Genomic DNA, 17159 nt, shown 5'->3' on the forward strand with positions numbered 1-17159 from the left:
ATCCTCTGGTACCTCTACTATTCAAGCTACTTGTATGTTTAAATCTGATCCGCGAAACCAATACTTCTAATGTCTATAAAGCTCATTGGAAAGAAACAGTCGCCGAGAAACCATCGAAAGCTGGCATCTAAGAGTTTTGATTATCCTAGAGAGATTCAGCAGGCTGAATTTTCTATAGTTGGAAGAAATCGCCATGGCTGTTCGTAGTGATAAGAGACGTCGTGATTCTCAGGATGATAGTAGTAGACAGGTTGACAAGAGATTAAGATTAGAGGGGGGATCACAGGGGACACAGGGAACTGCAGTTAATGAAGTCGAATTTGAGGTCCTGCAAGGTTATAGAAAGTTTTCTGAAGCTGTAGCGGAAGATCGAGCTAGAATGGCACGTACTGGTGATATTGATATTGCCGTTAAAAATTTACAAGCAGTGGATTCCTTATTTAATCAGTTGACAGGCTCTAGAAATAACGGATTATTTGCCCATGATTCTCGTGCCATGTTGAGTATCAGCGAACTGGCTCAGATCAGTGTAAGGAATTTAAAGTTTGATAACTTTAGAAGTTTGGTGAATTTAGAAGATGTTTTGAATAGTTTGAAAAAATACATGCTTAGGGATTATTTCGAATGGAACGGTATCTCAGAAGGTAATGCAGCATCTTCTATGATGAACCAAAGTCAGAACGGGGCTAGAGATGGCGAAGAAGTCGGAGGAGATGATAATGATGACGAAGAAGAGGAACAAAGTGATAATATTAGACAAACTGAAATGAGGAAATGCCATCTCAAGCAGTACAGTGGTTACGAAGATTTTTATCAACTCAATTGGTTCAAATTGGGTGGTCTTTTCAACAATTTAAGCAGAAAAGTCAGTACAGTAGATCATCTGTTGGGACCCTTTTCAATGCAGAGAAAGACAAGAGCACCAGTAGTACGAAAGGAACAAGATACTGTAGGAGCTCTTACCACAGCGGAAAAAGTGACTCAAAGCTCTTTAAATTCTACACAACAAATTACTACACCAGAGCAGGTAAAGAGAATGTTCAAAATATTAGAGAGAAAAAATGGTAAGCGCCAAATCAACTTGTTCAAATTTGTGATTAATCCTCAGTCGTTTTCGAAAAGCGTGGAAAATCTCTTTTATGTTAGTTTTTTAATCAAAGAAGGTAGAGTAGTTTTAGAGGAAGATCAAGATGGTTTCCCCAGTATAAGAATTCGAGGTGGGCCGCCGACGGACCCCAAAGCCAGGGAAATTGAAATTAGAAAGAGACGTGAAGCTTCTGAAAACCATATAATTTTTCAAATGGATATGCCTACGTGGAAGAAATTGATAGAAAAGTTTGATATACGATCAGCCTTTGTAGAATAATGCATTAATGTTTCTATTTACAAGAACATATATAATCATTTAGTAGAATCCCAACATGGAACCTCAAGTAAATGAGTGAGAGGCCATTTACGAACGGGCGTTGCTTGTAAATCTGTCGTTAGACAGTGCTTCTCAAACAATTCTATGCCTGCCCATCCTATCATTATCGCGTTATCGGAACACAGTTCCAATGGAGGATAGCAAAAGTTGTCAAAGGTATCACCAAATTCTGTCTCTAAAAGATTCCTTAGCCTTGCATTGGCACCAACACCGCCTGATAGGACAAAACTGGATACTCCTTCGAATTTTTCCTTGTTTAGCCTAATAACAAGCTTAAGCTTAGTAACAATGTGATGAAAGATGGCCTCTTGCATTTGATAAGCCATCGATCTCACTTCATGTACTTGATATTCCGATAGAGGTTTTGTCAAATTGCCTTTTAATGCGGTAATGAATGGTGCAAACGAGAACGCTTGGACATCTACTCTGGTAGATTTGTTCCTCAAAGGGTTAGGTAATTGCATAGGTACGTTCAATTGCAAAGGTTCTTGATTGATAAACTTTTCCATCTCTTTGGCGATCATATTACCCCTGATACCAATTTCTCTTCCACACTTGTCCAGTGAATCGCCTACCGCTATATCCAAAGTATCACATAGTATCTCGTGGTCGACACAACTCCTTGAGAGAACAAGTACAGTATGACCTCCACTTACAAGGAGACTGACAAAAGGGAACCGTGGGTTTTGACCATTATTTAGCATCCTCGGTATCAGTAGATGCCCCAGCATGTGATGCACTCCAACAAACGGCTTCTTCCATGCAACCGCTAAACCTTTGGCAAAATCTAACCCACCTGAAAGTGATCCAGGCATTCCCGGACCTCTAGTAACACAGACGAGGTCTATATTGGGCATACCGGCCGATTGCAGTGCCCGATGTGTTACAGGTCCAATCTGCTGCTGATGGTGTAAATGTGCCTTCGTCGGTATAATTCCACCTGCAGAAGCACTATTAAGGGTTTCTTTCAAATGAACGATTGTTCTGGGAGGTTCAATAGATGATTTTCTGTCCAATATGGCAACGCATGTATCATCACATGAAGTCTCAATAGCTAACACCTTGTACCATCTTTTAGCCACCGTATGCCCAACGGGAAAAGCTTTGCTAAGGGTAAACATGTATTCCAAATTCAATTTACGGTACTAATATGCCATGTAAATGGCTTCTTAGGCCTCTATTCCCCCATTTCCTACTTTCGTTTAGCTGATCATCAAATTTGTATATCAACTTTTTCAAAGGAATCCGGTCCAATCGACCTAACCATATACAAACTTTAAAAGCTAAATCTACAGGTTAAACAAAAGCAGTTTAAAGAATCAGTATTCCAGCCTTAGAGGCAATTTAGTTAGGCTTCACAAGCTGATACGTAACTTTGGTTTGAAACTATAGAAAGTGCTGCGAGAACTTCCCGCAGCAGGAGCTTAAAACGTCGTATCCTTGTTGAAAAACAGTGCTCTGATACGTTTTTGCAATAATCCTCGAGCTCAATTGCATCTATCGAAATGTGGTCGTTAACCTCTTCATTACCTATTGTTCATGCGCCTCACCACCATGGTCACCCTCATGCAATACCACCACCAACTACAGGTGGAGCCGGTGGTGATGGTGGTAACAGACCGAGTCCACCAGCAATCGACGATGAAATGGAGGCTACTAATAGTCCCATTTTGCATTGTATCCTTGCCGGTGGATTTGGTGGTGCCATCGGTGATACTTCAATGCATTCTCTAGATACCGTTAAGACTAGGCAGCAGGGTGCTCCCAATGTTGCCAAGTACAAGAACATGTTGGCCGCCTACAGAACGATCTTCGTCGAGGAAGGAATTTTCAGAGGCCTTTATGGTGGATATTCAGCTGCTATGTTGGGATCTTTCCCCAGTGCAGCGATCTTTTTTGGTACTTACGAATTTTCCAAAAGAAAACTGATTAATGAATGGGGGTTTAACGATACGTTGACCCATTTATTTGCCGGTTTTCTTGGTGATTTAGTCTCCAGTTTCATCTACGTTCCTTCAGAAGTTTTAAAGACTAGGCTACAACTACAGGGTCGTTACAATAATTCACATTTTGATTCCGGATACAACTACAAAAATCTACGAGATTGCATAACTACTGTGGTCAAGACCGAAGGTCCAGTGGCATTACTCTTTGGTTACAAGGCAACATTGGCAAGAGATCTACCCTTTAGTGCGCTACAATTAGCATTTTACGAGAAATTTAGACAAGCTGCATTTAAACTTGAGTACAAACAAATAGGCCAGGACCACTTGTCCATAATGAGTGAGTTGTCAACAGGTGCCCTAGCAGGTGGTGTAGCAGGTGTACTCACTACGCCATTGGATGTGATAAAGACTCGAGTTCAAACTCAACAGACTTCCCCTACAAGTGAACTGGGCAAACCTGCAAGTCTTTCCAGTTCTCTTTTCTCCAGTTTGAGGATCGTTTACAAATCAGAAGGGTTGATTGGATTTTTCAGTGGTGTGGGCCCAAGATTCATCTGGACAAGTATACAGAGCAGTATTATGCTGTTCCTCTACCAGTACACTTTAGGACGTCTCAATACAATTTTCCCTTCAAATAATGGATTGGGCTAAAAATATTTAAGGAGTCACCTCTTTGGAAGGTGACAATTGACCATTTTGCTACTGCAATAGTAATTATATTCTCTGTGTAAATAGTAAGACAACTTCTCGATTGAATTTCATCCAGGACGGTCAATTAACGGTAACTTGACGTCTAGGAGCTCCTCAAAATTATCAATTCCTCGAGGAAAATATTCAAAAATGCATTTTTTAAGAATTTATATCTCGTTCATCAGTGTTGATCCAACGGTCCTTTATGCTCCCAACATCTCGGAGAGGCGAAAAAAAGATGCCTATATACAATATATAAATATACTCCTTGTACTTGCAGATACACACAGAAGAGGGAATAACATTCAAGGTCTATTGAATATACTGGTAGTAAGACTAGTAGCTCATTGTTTGAAGTCTTGACGGCTCCTAGAGGTAAAATGCAGTACGTTGAGAGGGCTATTGGATCAGTGTCCAAGACATGGTCTTCTATAAATCCAGCAACGCTTTCTGGTGGTATAGATGTCATAGTCGTTGAACATCCTGATGGTACGTTAGCGTGTTCACCATTTCATGTTAGGTTTGGTAAATTCCAAATTTTAAAGCCATCTCAAAAGAAAGTGGAAGTTATCGTTAATGGTAAATCAACCAATATCCCCATGAAATTAGGGGATTCTGGAGAAGCATATTTTGTGTTCGAAACGAGTACTGATGTGCAAGGTATACCTGAAGAATTGTTATCATCGCCAGTGATGAGTGCAACGAGTAGTCCGCCACAATCACCTCGACCAGATGGTCAGGTTGAAGAAAGTGATAAATTAGAAGAAGGAGTAGAAGTGTCTAAGAAATTAGAGGAACCGGATTTCCTAGATATCAATGATTCAGAAAGTAGTACAGATACTTCCAATGGCACTGGAATTCCACTCCCGACAATGTCAAGAACGAAGACATTCCAAGAGAAGTTAAATCGAAGGCTTACGCAGATCCATATTCCTAGCAAATTGGACAACAATGGTGATCTTCTACTGGACATGGAAGGTTACAAGCCAAATAAGGATAAAGTTCAAGATACGGATAACCAATTGAAGCAATTGCTTAAGGATGAATTGGGTAACGATTTGGACATTTCAGGATTTGTTAAGGAAGATTCTAATGGTAACATCAGAATTGTTAATCCGTTTGAAAATCACCCACATCATCACTACCCAGTCTCACCACCAGAATCACCACCAATGACGGCAAACGAACCAGGTTTAAGTCTAGATTTTTCAGGCGATTCATCAACATTATCAGGTTTTACATCGAGCAATACAGAGGCAGATACAAATACAAACACTAATACAGATTCTAAAGGTAGCAGTACTAGTTCAGATGGGAAATTTTTTATCAAGACACTTCGTTTATCAAGTGAACAATTAAAATGTCTTGATTTAAAATATGGGGAAAACGATTTAACTTTTTCAGTAGATCAAGGCAGGGCCTTGGTTTCTTCCAAGCTATTCGTTTGGAGATGGAGTGTTCCCATTGTCATTAGCGATATCGACGGTACAATCACCAAATCTGATGCTTTAGGACATGTAATGACCATGTTTGGAAAAGATTGGACTCACATTGGGGTTGCAAAACTTTTCTCAGAAATTGCGAAAAATGGGTACAACATAATGTATTTAACCGCTAGAAGTACTGGTCAAGCTGATTCCACAAGAAGCTATTTAAGATCCATTGTTCAAAACGGTAATCGTTTGCCCGTGGGCCCTGTAATCCTTTCACCTGATAGAACGATAGCAGCTTTAAGACGTGAAGTCATACTAAAAAAACCTGAAGTTTTCAAAATCGCATGTTTAAATGATATGAGATCGTTATACTTCGATAGACACGGTCACTTTAAAGGTGAAGCTGAAGACAGACGCCATGAAAAGGAAAATGAAGAAAGAGTCTTGGAACAAGAACAACTGTCATTGGAGGAAATGGAAGAAAAACCAACTCCCTTTTTCGCAGGATTCGGTAACAGAATTACTGACGCACTTTCTTACAGAACCGTTGGTGTACCAAGTTCAAGAATCTTTACTATAAACCCAGATGGTGAAGTACACATGGAATTATTAGAGTTGGCAGGCTACAGAAGTTCGTACGTCTTCATTAACGAATTGGTTGATCATTTCTTCCCACCGGTGAACAACGATGATGACGACAGAAGTATCAGATCCGCCGGGCCCGGATCACCAATAAACAAATCAATCGATACAGACGCAAATATTGAAAGCAATCTGTATTTGAGGAGCAAACAAGAGGAAAAATTTACAGATGTAAATTTTTGGCGTGAACCAATACCAGATTTAGAAGAACTTACAGATACATCAAATTCAGATGGCGAAGATGCGAAATCAAAAGACGCAAGAGATGGTAACTACAATAGCAACGATGGCAGATCTTCCATGCTAGACAAATCGCTATCACATGACCATCTGCAACTATCATCACCAATATCTTTCAAGAATGGCACTCCTAAAGAAAGGTCACCATCGACAGAATCAGGAAGGAACATCAAGGGAACATCACTCTTCCGTTCGATCTCTCCCGAGAGTATAGATGAAGAAGACCACAACGCATCGCATCCACAGCTAAGTACGCCAGGCAGAGATAAAACCCGCCCACCAACACGTGAAGAAATCGGCCAACAGATATACCTCGAGTTAGGTTCCCCATTACGGCAACCACAACTGCTGGAAACGACAAGAGAGGATGTACCTGGAACTCCGGCATCCGAGATTTCGAGGTTAAATATCAGTGAAAGTGAAGGTCCCAGGGATAGCGGCAAAGACACCGCCTCATGTGAACAAGAATCTGATCAAGATGGCGATGACGAAGAAGAAGAAGAAGATGATGACGAAGAAGACGACGATGAATTTGACGAGGATGAGTTCACGTAATATAGTATGATATAGTAACGTATTACGACTTATAAAAATGGGTAATCCCGTAAACAACGTAACCAATACAAACAATGTCTTGTCCTTGTCCGTTGTCGCCTGTCCCTTTATCCTTTCCTGGAGAACCGAATTACGCATTACTTAGTCAATTTGGTAATCCGACAAGTAAATCCGACGAGTAAATCCGACAGGTACACATATTACGTACCTAGCGACAAAAAGAAAAAGGACCCTCTAATGAGATAGGGAACGAAAAAAAATGAGTTTAAAAATAAATTCTTGGCAAGAAACATAATAGTAGTAAACTTAACCATACCGGTAAAAATATTAACAATACGGTAATATTCATTCTACGCTTTTGTCGAAGCAAACTTTACCGAGGTTTGTGCAGGAACTTTTCACAACACATACTAATCCATGATTATTGTTCCTCTACCTTCCTGAAGCAATCATGGTGAGACAGGCGTCAACGTTTGAAGGTATATATTCGACTAACAAACCAGAATATCCGGATTTCGGTGGAGCAGGCGGGCCAGCAGTAGATATGTCTGGTGATTCAAAATATGGAACAAAGAGTGGGAACATCATGCCCAGCTCTAACACAGAGCTGGATAGTACTACTACTGTTGTGTCTGATGCCAATGCAAGTGATCCAAGACAGTTACTGCATGCCCACGTCTACAACTATCTAGTCAAAAATGGTCATTATGCAACTGCAAGGCAATTCTTGAAAGAAGCAGATCTACCGTTGGATAATAAGAACGCGAATGAAATTATCAATAATAGTGTCAATACTAATATAAACAATGACAATGAGGACCAGCAGCTGCCTCCAGGTTTATTACCAACGAGATTGCAAGTGGATTCTGAGGAAACACTACTGTTCGAATGGTGGAATAGCCTTTGTAGACTGCATGATCATGTGGAACAAACTCCAGTAGAAGAATTACGTTCGACTCCACAGAAGGTTCCAACACCTTTCCTGCCGAGAGTTAGGCAACCATTTACTGAGGACCAACAAGACAATGTTGGGGCTTCAGTTTCGAAATAGAATCGTCATCAGTAATGATCGACGATGGCATAAGCGAATTCTTAAATCAATCAATATGGGGCTGGGATAACGGACGGCTATTGTGTTATATGAATTCTACCAAAAAATGAGGCTCAAAAGGTTACCCAACTAATAATATGTAAGATAATCCCCGGAATCTAATAATATATAAAGGGATCTTATATCCATCTAGGAACTAAGGTATCCTAAAACTAAACGAACTGACAAGGTATTATCTTTTAATATTTTATTTAATGCTGTTGGGCATGATAATATCTTACGTGATTATATCCGCTAACAAGAAAGGCTCTCAACAAGTTAATATGGTTTCGTGGTCTAGTAGGTTATGGCATCTGCTTAACACGCAGAACGTCCCCGGTTCGATCCCGGGCGAAATCATTTTTGGTGGAGACGCCGGACTTTTTTCTTAATTCCTTTTTGTGAAAAATTTCAACAAACATGTTTATGTTTACGTTTTTGATCCTAGAGTAAAAAAACAAGGTCAAGATGAGCACTGAGAAACCACGACAACCTTTCGGATTAGGAAGTCAGTAGTGACTGTGTCTTGAATCTTAAAAACAAAAGATTAATTTAACTTCAATTGCATCTGCTTTTAAATTTTGTACTATCCACAGCTCGTCCACAATGCAATGGGGGTTGATCATTTAACATCATCAGTAGACACCCTGTTGGAAAAATCGATGTTATCACCCATTGGTTGGAAGTGTGAAAATTTCCAGTCAAACATACATCCATCTGCACCAACTGTTGTCAATGGTGGGGAATGGGAATACCAATTCGAAATTCCAAACAAATGGAATCAATTAATAGATCGAGTGTTTAGCCGATTGCCGTCTGTTGCAAATGAACATTTCCTTGAAGAATTTCACTATACAGTAGTTTCCAGCGATCTATTGAATGCTTCGAATCCATGGAGGCTATCCAAGATGTCCACCAGTGGATTACTTCCGACAATAATCCCAGACAAGTCTAAGACAATACGTATTAGAAATTTCCCCTACATGACTACCATTCTGCACGTAAGGAAAATCTTAAATCGTTTGAAATTCAGCAATGGGAGCAGGAGAAGAGTTGTCATTACTTTGCTCATCGCCCTTTATTTGACTTACCAACAAGAATTTCACAAAATGCAATCCTCAAGGCAAAATGCGTTATCGATATTGAAATCAATGCTAGACTCTCTACAAAGATTAACGGTACTACAACATAACTATTTTGCGGCTCATAAAGAAATCTCAAATCAATGTGGTAGCGATAGAATTGGTCTCGTTGTAACAGATCTCCTTGGATCGAGTCTCGATTTACTCTTTTATAGTATGACAAACGCTACGCAGGATTTGTTAACAATTAGTAACAGCTCCGAACTGTCTAAATACTGCGGAATCTATGGTGTACCATTATCTGAATTATACTACAGACTCACAGAACCTGCTAATGATATGGAATCACGATGGACTAGACTAAAGGTGATGAGAAGCTTTATGCTATGTTGCCTACTTTCACAGAACCATTCTGGTGGTAGGGTCGGTAATAACTCTACTTGTGATTTGGAAATGTGCAATTTCTTACGCAAAATTTTCCCCAATTATAATTTAACCCAAAACTCATTAATTAATCAATCCAATAGATGGAAGTTAATAACCACTAATATGCAACAGTTGCAAAATTTAACTGTTTCAATGACTGCGTCGATGTTAAGGCATACCGAGCTAATCAACAATCACCGTAATTCTGTGCCGAATGCTAGAAGCGTAAAGAGGTATAGTAAATTCTATTTACCACCAGAAGATAAAAAATCATCATCACAAGGTCCGATACGATTATCAACAACGTTACATGGTCTTAGAGAACTGGAAAAATTACTTATTGTCACGAACGAGGAGACTACGACTACTGATTCGACGATTGAGCTCGTTAGACAAAGGTTAATCGATTTACTAGCACTATGGCAAACTGATGATAATGACGAGGTTGTAAGCCAGGGAAGGAAAAATGGTATATCTAAGACCAAATTTGGTAATAGAGGACTTTCACTAGATGTTGTACAAAATCCAAGAGAATCTATCATTAAATGTGGCGGGCCACATTTAAACTTATCACCAAAATTAAAGGATCATGTTGTATTTACACCCGTGGACGAAACTCAATCAGATATAGAACAAGACTCAGATTATGAATTACAGAAGACAGCTGCCACTGAGACGAGCAACGATGAAGAAGCTGTCAATTCTAAGAAAACATTAAGATCTTCTGATAAAACTTTAATTGATCAAAGAATAGCCAAATTTCAATCATTAAGTGACGACGAGTTAAGACTTAAATTGGAAGAAGGCATTTCGAAATTTGCCCAAGAAAACAAAAAAGGAAGGCAAAAATTGAGAAGTCAAAAATCTTTTGAATTACTGAGAAAACCACACAATAAGGAATTTATGAGTGTACAGGGTGCCCTACGTCAAATTTCTTCAGCTTCAGAAATAACTCTGAACAACACATTTTCCACGGAAGAAACGATCCCCATGTATTATGAATTGCAAAAAATCTTAGATAAATGATTATGATACTTAATATATTTAATATTAATTCTCTAATACTGTATTATCTTTGTCAAAAACTTTACCCTTGTACTGTGACAAATTTTCACCAGCATAACTCAATTTACTAGAAACTTCAACGGAAACTCCATCAGCAATTTGAGCACCAATTTTTTTCAACCTATTACCACCCAATTCCAAATATGCTGCTCTACTTGTTTCTGGATTATCATTGGCGGTACCAGGAGCATTCTTCAAAGGTGAAAATTCCTGAGCTCTATCCACTTCAAGACACCCAAATTTGTCCAAAGAGACACCAGGAAAAACATCAAAGATAAACTGTTCTAATTTGATACCATTAGGTTCAGTTGGCTTTAATGACTCACCAGTTGTGTTATCATAGCAAGGAATTTTCTTCTTAGCAATGTGGTAAGGCATGTGTTCACACCATTGATCAAGATCTCTTTTCAATAATTCAACGGAATAGTAGTGGTTAACAATGTTGGCAGCACGAAGTTTCAATAATCCACTAGAATCCTTTTCAGCTGCCAATTCAGGAGAAATTTCCGAATACTCAATGACACATGGTTTATTATCCTTAGTAGCAATCAACCCAACAGACTCATTAGCGTCTCTTTTTCTGACCACTTTTGTAGCTAATTCAAAACCATGTTTAATAGCAAAACCAATAAAGACAGGATCAGCTAATTTTGATAAAACGTTATCCACACAGTACATGTAAACGTGTTTGATACCTTTCTTTTCGAAATCTTGCAATAACTGGTTGTCCTTAATGGCACGATATAGACCACCGTTACCATCTGGAGATTCCACCAAATCTGTGGGGGAGCTCAATAACAACTTTTCACCTTGCAAATCCAACGCTGGTAAAGTACCTTGATTAAAGAAGACCACTTGTGAGGATTCCAATCCAAAGTAGTTATGTTTCTCGAAAAAATCCTTTGTAGTATTATGTGTAGGCTTTGAAGTCATCACATACCAAGGGATTGGACTTTTGGTACCTGATAATCTCTGTAGGCTAATCAATTTTTCAGCTTGTATTTGAAATAAAGATTTATGGGATGGCAATCCAATATCATAACAACCTTTGGGGGCAGACGAGCCTAATCTGGTACCTTGACCACCAGCCATTAGGACAACAGCAACTTCACCATTCGTGACAGACTCTAGACCGATCTTATAATATTCCTCCTGGGCAGATGCATTGTCGATCACTGATTGGTAAGAAGTAGCTGGCAGAGGTTCTACGCTAGAAGAGTCCCTAGCATTTTCAGCGGATTGAGAAATAGCCTTCTTACAGTCGTCTACAAGTTTTTGAGGTGAGATTCTCCTAGAGGCAGCCTCCAAGTTACTCAAAAATTGGGATTTATCGGTCTCATTCAATTGATCTAAATGTTGGAACAATTGCTCCTGACCAGCAGATTTATAAAGATCAATCACACTCATATCTAACTGATTTAGAATAATAATATTCTTCAATAGGACTGGAAGTTGACTTCTGTGGCCCTGATTGTACTTAGTGTTTATTGTACATGTGTTGAAATTTCGTGTAAGGAACAGACGATCTTGATCTGGACCTTAAAGGCGAGTTAAGAGAAACTTTGATACCATAAAGATACACTTTGCTGTGCGATCGAGGTTGCGATTTCCACCAAACTGGAGAGCTAACCAGGCTCTGAATTACAAATAATATGCCAGATACTCCCTCGAAGAGAAAAAGAGCAGCATCCCTGCGAACGCAGCTATTTAACAAACACATGTATGAGTTGTTCAATGGGAATAATGGACAGGATATAGAGCTAGCATATGTGAATGAGATGGATGGTGATGAGAATCAGCAATTAGAAGATGAAGATGAACTCGAAGAAGATGATATCGAAGAGGATAATAATCAATTTGAGAACAAGGGCAGGCCCACACTGTTCACAAAACTAATGGACGTTTTATTGAATAGAAAACGTATTGTACGTAGTAAGGATGGAAGGCAAATACCGATTTCATTGGATCATGAGACAGCAGAATACAGGCGATATGCTTATAAAAATGGGAACCTTTTAATTGATGAGAGAACTGAGCAACCTTATGTAGATAACCAAATTACTTCTTCCAGGTATACGGTCTACTCATTTCTCCCCCGGCAAATATACGCTCAATTCTCTAAGCTGGCGAATATTTATTTCTTTTTAATCGCAATTTTGCAGATGATTCCAGGTTGGTCTACCACAGGTTCATACACAACCATTATTCCATTATGTGTATTTATGGGAATTTCCATGACAAGAGAAGCATTTGACGATTTTAAAAGGCATCAGTTAGATAGAGAGGAAAATGACAAAACGGTTAAAGTTCTGCGAAAGACCAACGGCGGTTACAATAATTTTATGGCAACTAGTCAAAATTTTACGGAGTTGAACAATAACAGATCAAAATTACCAGCTCAAGGGACTTTGGATACCAGATTTCACAACTTTGAACTATTATCAGAACGTCATGGCGTTAACATTGAAAAGAGAAAATGGAAAGATTTGAGAGTAGGTGATTTTGTACTTTTAAATCAAGACGATTGGGTACCGGCTGACTTACTGCTATTAGCGAGCGATGGAGAAAACAACGAATGCTTTATAGAAACTATGGCACTAGATGGTGAAACTAATTTGAAAAACAGGCAGCCAAGTGCTCAGCTAAGTAAGTTGGCTGGTGCGGCTTCGGGTTTAGCTAATATAAACGCTAAAGTTATAGTGGAAGATCCCAATATCGACCTTTACAATTTTGAAGGTAACTTGGATCTAGAAAATGATCAAACTGGCGAAAGCATCAAACACCCTTTGGGTTTAGACAACGTTGTGCTCCGTGGTAGTATCCTGAGAAATACAGAGAATGTTGTTGGTATGGTCATTTTCACTGGTGAAGAAACTAAGGTTAGAATGAATGCTATTAAAAATCCAAGACTAAAAGCTCCTAAATTACAACGCAAGGTGAATCTAATTGTGATATTTATGGTTATCGTCGTGACTGCAATGTCACTCTTTTCGTATCTGGCCCATATTATAAATAACAGAAGATACATCAATGGCGACCAGGCGTGGTATTTATTTCAACAAGATGCAGGTACTGCCCCCACTATCATGTCATTTATTATCATGTACAACACTATTATACCGTTATCCCTTTATGTTACCATGGAAATCATCAAATTGATACAGAGTAAACTTATGGAATGGGATATCGACATGTACCATCCAGTAACAGATACACCGTGTGAGACTCGAACTGCTACAATATTAGAAGAACTAGGCCAAGTGTCGTACATATTTAGTGACAAAACAGGAACATTGACGGAAAATAAGATGTTGTTCCGTAAATTCTCTCTATGCGGTAGTTCATGGATTCATAAAGCCGATCCCTCGGCTAACGAGGATCAACTTCCCTCTATACAATTGACAACAGACGTTGAAACTGTATCTCCTGAAGGTAATGAGATTACCGGTGATCACAGTGATGAGTTTCTTTCAAGACAGAGTTTTGCCAATGATGCTGCAAAGACATCCGTGAAGTATAAAGGGAACTCTGGTGCTATCTATAGTGGACGGCCAAGTATGAGATCTCTTGCTGGTGAAGAGGAGCAAAGCTTACATTCTCGTAGCAGCAATACAACAAGCAGGCCTACCAATTTAAAAAGTTCACTCGATTTAATCAAGTTTATTCAATTGCATCCCAACTCATTATTTGCCCATAAGGCAAGGTTTTTCATTCTTTCATTAGCGCTCTGTCATAGTTGTTTACCCAAAAGATGCAATATCAAGGACGATGGGGAAACGAATGAAGATCCTATCGAATATCAATCTTCATCTCCAGACGAGCTAGCATTAGTTACAGCTGCCAGAGATCTTGGATATATCGTACTCAATAGAAATGGAAAAATATTGACCATTAAAAGTTTCCCCAATGGTTTTGAGAAGGAGCCTTTGTTAGAAGACTATGAAATCATGGAAACAATTGATTTCAATTCAAATAGAAAGAGAATGTCAGTTTTGGTAAAGACTCCAAATGAGCCGAATCGAATCTTGCTAGTTTGCAAAGGTGCTGATAATGTTATTCTAGAAAGACTTCCTAACCATAAGGATGCCCGCCAAAAAATGGAGGAGTTTAATATTTCCACCAAAGAGCGCAAGGAAGCTGAAGCTGAAGTTGTATTACAACAACGAAGATCCTTAGAAAGAAATGCGACGGATGATGATGTGGCAAGTAATAGACTAAGATCATCTCTATCAAGCATGCCGAAAGGAAGTTTATCCTTAAAAGCTATGAAGAAAAGTTTTTCCAATAAAAGTCACCATGGAGAATTCCAAGTTAATTCCATCGGTCAGTTCTTGGATACAATCAAAAAGGCTGATGAAGAAATAGATGATGTTATTCTCCATAGTAGAAAGTCTGTGCAAAAACATCAACAGAAAAGATATGGTGACATTAAGTCAATTCCCTACGCTGGACCTCAACAAGCAATACCGTGGGAGAATAGCTGCTCGTCACACGATCAAAATATGTGGGATTACATTGGATCAGATGAATTGATTAGCAATGAAGGATATTTATTGGAAAGGACCTTGCAAGCAATTGATGAATTTTCTACTGAAGGTCTCAGAACGTTGTTATACGGCTACAAATGGATCGACTCGTCAGATTATATGGAATGGGAAATGCGCTATCGTACGGCTAAAACCTCGCTCACTGATCGTAGAGCCAAAGTAGAAAAAGTGGGTGAAGAAATTGAGGATAATTTAGAATTGATTGGTGCAACCGCCATTGAAGATCGATTACAAGATGGTGTGGCAGAATCCATCGAGAAGATTAGAAGAGCAGGTATTAAAATGTGGATGTTAACAGGAGACAAAAGAGAGACTGCTATCAATATTGGATATTCATGTAAATTGATCTACGATTATTCTACCGTTGTTATTTTGACTGAAAATGATGAAAATATAATTTCCAAAATGAATGCAGTGTCTCAAGAGATTGACTCCGGTAACATCGCACACTGTGTACTAGTCATAAATGGTGCTACATTGGCCATCTTTGAGAGCAATCCAATTCTCTTATCAGTTTTTGTCGAACTTTGTACGAAGACTGATTCTGTGATATGCTGTAGGGCATCACCTTCTCAGAAGGCACTGATGGTGACTAACATTAGAAACATTAATAAAGATCAGGTTACTTTAGCCATTGGTGATGGTGCCAACGATATTGCTATGATTCAATCTGCGGATATTGGTGTTGGGATTGCAGGTAAAGAGGGTCTTCAAGCCTCAAGATCATCTGATTACTCAATCGCTCAATTCAGGTTTTTGATAAAAATGCTATTTGTACATGGGCGCTACAACTACATTCGTACCTCCAAATTTGTGCTCTGTACTTTTTACAAAGAACTTACTTTTTACATGACCCAAATGATTTTCCAGAGGTACACAATGTTTTCAGGCTCTTCCATGTATGAATCATGGGCTCTTTCCATGTACAACACTTTATTCACTTCACTCCCCGTTCTATGCATTGGAATGTTCGAAAAGGACTTGAAGCCAATGACTTTGTTAGCAGTTCCCGAACTTTATACTGCTGGCCGATTAGATAAAGCTTTCAATTTACCAATTTTTTGTCAATGGATAATACTAGGGACCTTAAATTCGCTGCTTATCACTTTCTTAAATGTCACAGCATGGGGTGAAAGTGCCCTTAAAGACAATACCCTTTATCCATTAGGTGTTGTAAATTACACTTCTATTGTAATTTTGGTAAATTTAAAATGCCAATTCGTTGAGACTCATGACCGTAACTGGTTAGCATTTGCGTCGGTGGCAATCTCCATAATAGGTTGGTTTGTCTGGTGCTGTATATTACCACTGGTCTACACCGATGGCTCCATCTACGATGTTTCGACTGGGCTTTATCATCATTTTGGTAGGGACATTACTTTCTGGTGTGCAGTTCTTGTATTAGCTGCTTCTAGTGTCATGGTTGATGTCATTTACAAGACTGTTAAAGTAATGCTTTGGCCCACCGATACTGATATATTCAAGCACTTGGAACAAAAGGACGAAATTCGAAAGAAATTGGAGTTTGGTGCATATAACGAAATGAAACAAGGTTGGACTTGGGAGCGTGATCCAAGTACTTTATCGGTTTACAAGGATAAAGTATTCCCATCTTCAAGATCCCGAGCTAATTCGCAGCAGTCTTCAAATAAAGAAGGCTCCTCGCATAAAAATAAGCATAATAATAATTCTGATACTTTGGTATCAGAGACTACTCACACCCTAGATCTCAATTACGATGATAAGAGGTACGAAATGTTACCCAGTGGTAAGTTGATTAAAAGGCAAGAATTGGAAGAAGAACAGAAAACCAACCATCTCTTGCCCAAGAAATTGAGATTTAATATGAAGAACACTGAAAGTAATGAAAACATTAGAGCCATCGTTGAACAACGCATGCATGATCTGGAATAATGTTTCTCTTACAAAAAAAAAACACCGGGACGATAATAAAACTACTATAATACAGCAACCTTCGTAAATATATAAAGTATATTCTTTTGCATCAGAAAAAAGG

The 17159-nt window shown here is 38.9% G+C and overlaps 8 protein-coding genes and 1 non-coding gene across 9 annotated transcripts; 7 read left to right on the top strand and 2 right to left on the bottom strand.

Annotated features, from left to right (window-relative positions):
- Positions 1–193: 193 nt before the first annotated feature.
- Positions 194–1366, top strand: NSE4 (Smc5-Smc6 complex subunit NSE4; the record flags this gene model as incomplete). Its single annotated transcript, XM_002494641.1, has 1 exon — positions 194–1366. The coding sequence occupies one exon, from the start codon at positions 194–196 to the stop codon at positions 1364–1366; it is 1173 nt and encodes a 390-aa protein (XP_002494686.1).
- Positions 1367–1401: 35 nt separating this feature from the next.
- On the bottom strand, positions 1402–2547 carry QRI7 (putative N(6)-L-threonylcarbamoyladenine synthase; the record flags this gene model as incomplete). Its single annotated transcript, XM_002494642.1, has 1 exon — positions 1402–2547. One exon carries the CDS (start codon positions 2545–2547, stop codon positions 1402–1404), a length of 1146 nt encoding a protein of 381 aa, XP_002494687.1.
- A 384-nt stretch (positions 2548–2931) lies between these two features.
- On the top strand, positions 2932–4023 carry MME1 (Mme1p; the record flags this gene model as incomplete). The annotated part of the gene is made up of 1 exon (XM_002494643.1): positions 2932–4023. One exon carries the CDS (start codon positions 2932–2934, stop codon positions 4021–4023), a length of 1092 nt encoding a protein of 363 aa, XP_002494688.1.
- Positions 4024–4442: 419 nt separating this feature from the next.
- On the top strand, positions 4443–6932 carry PAH1 (phosphatidate phosphatase PAH1; the record flags this gene model as incomplete). The annotated part of the gene is made up of 1 exon (XM_002494644.1): positions 4443–6932. The coding sequence occupies one exon, from the start codon at positions 4443–4445 to the stop codon at positions 6930–6932; it is 2490 nt and encodes an 829-aa protein (XP_002494689.1).
- Positions 6933–7383: 451 nt separating this feature from the next.
- MSS11 (Mss11p) lies at positions 7384–7983 on the top strand (the record flags this gene model as incomplete). Its single annotated transcript, XM_002494645.1, has 1 exon — positions 7384–7983. The coding sequence occupies one exon, from the start codon at positions 7384–7386 to the stop codon at positions 7981–7983; it is 600 nt and encodes a 199-aa protein (XP_002494690.1).
- Positions 7984–8308: 325 nt separating this feature from the next.
- ZYRO0A07414r lies at positions 8309–8382 on the top strand. The gene has a single exon. It is a non-coding gene; the product is annotated as a tRNA-Val (tRNA).
- A 251-nt stretch (positions 8383–8633) lies between these two features.
- INP2 (Inp2p) lies at positions 8634–10556 on the top strand (the record flags this gene model as incomplete). The annotated part of the gene is made up of 1 exon (XM_002494646.1): positions 8634–10556. The coding sequence occupies one exon, from the start codon at positions 8634–8636 to the stop codon at positions 10554–10556; it is 1923 nt and encodes a 640-aa protein (XP_002494691.1).
- A 24-nt stretch (positions 10557–10580) lies between these two features.
- QRI1 (UDP-N-acetylglucosamine diphosphorylase) lies at positions 10581–12002 on the bottom strand (the record flags this gene model as incomplete). The annotated part of the gene is made up of 1 exon (XM_002494647.1): positions 10581–12002. The coding sequence occupies one exon, from the start codon at positions 12000–12002 to the stop codon at positions 10581–10583; it is 1422 nt and encodes a 473-aa protein (XP_002494692.1).
- Positions 12003–12247: 245 nt separating this feature from the next.
- On the top strand, positions 12248–17056 carry DNF3 (aminophospholipid-translocating P4-type ATPase DNF3; the record flags this gene model as incomplete). Its single annotated transcript, XM_002494648.1, has 1 exon — positions 12248–17056. One exon carries the CDS (start codon positions 12248–12250, stop codon positions 17054–17056), a length of 4809 nt encoding a protein of 1602 aa, XP_002494693.1.
- Positions 17057–17159: the final 103 nt, after the last annotated feature.

Source organism: Zygosaccharomyces rouxii (genome assembly GCF_000026365.1).
Source record: "Zygosaccharomyces rouxii strain CBS732 chromosome A complete sequence".
NCBI classification, from domain to species: domain Eukaryota; kingdom Fungi; phylum Ascomycota; class Saccharomycetes; order Saccharomycetales; family Saccharomycetaceae; genus Zygosaccharomyces; species Zygosaccharomyces rouxii.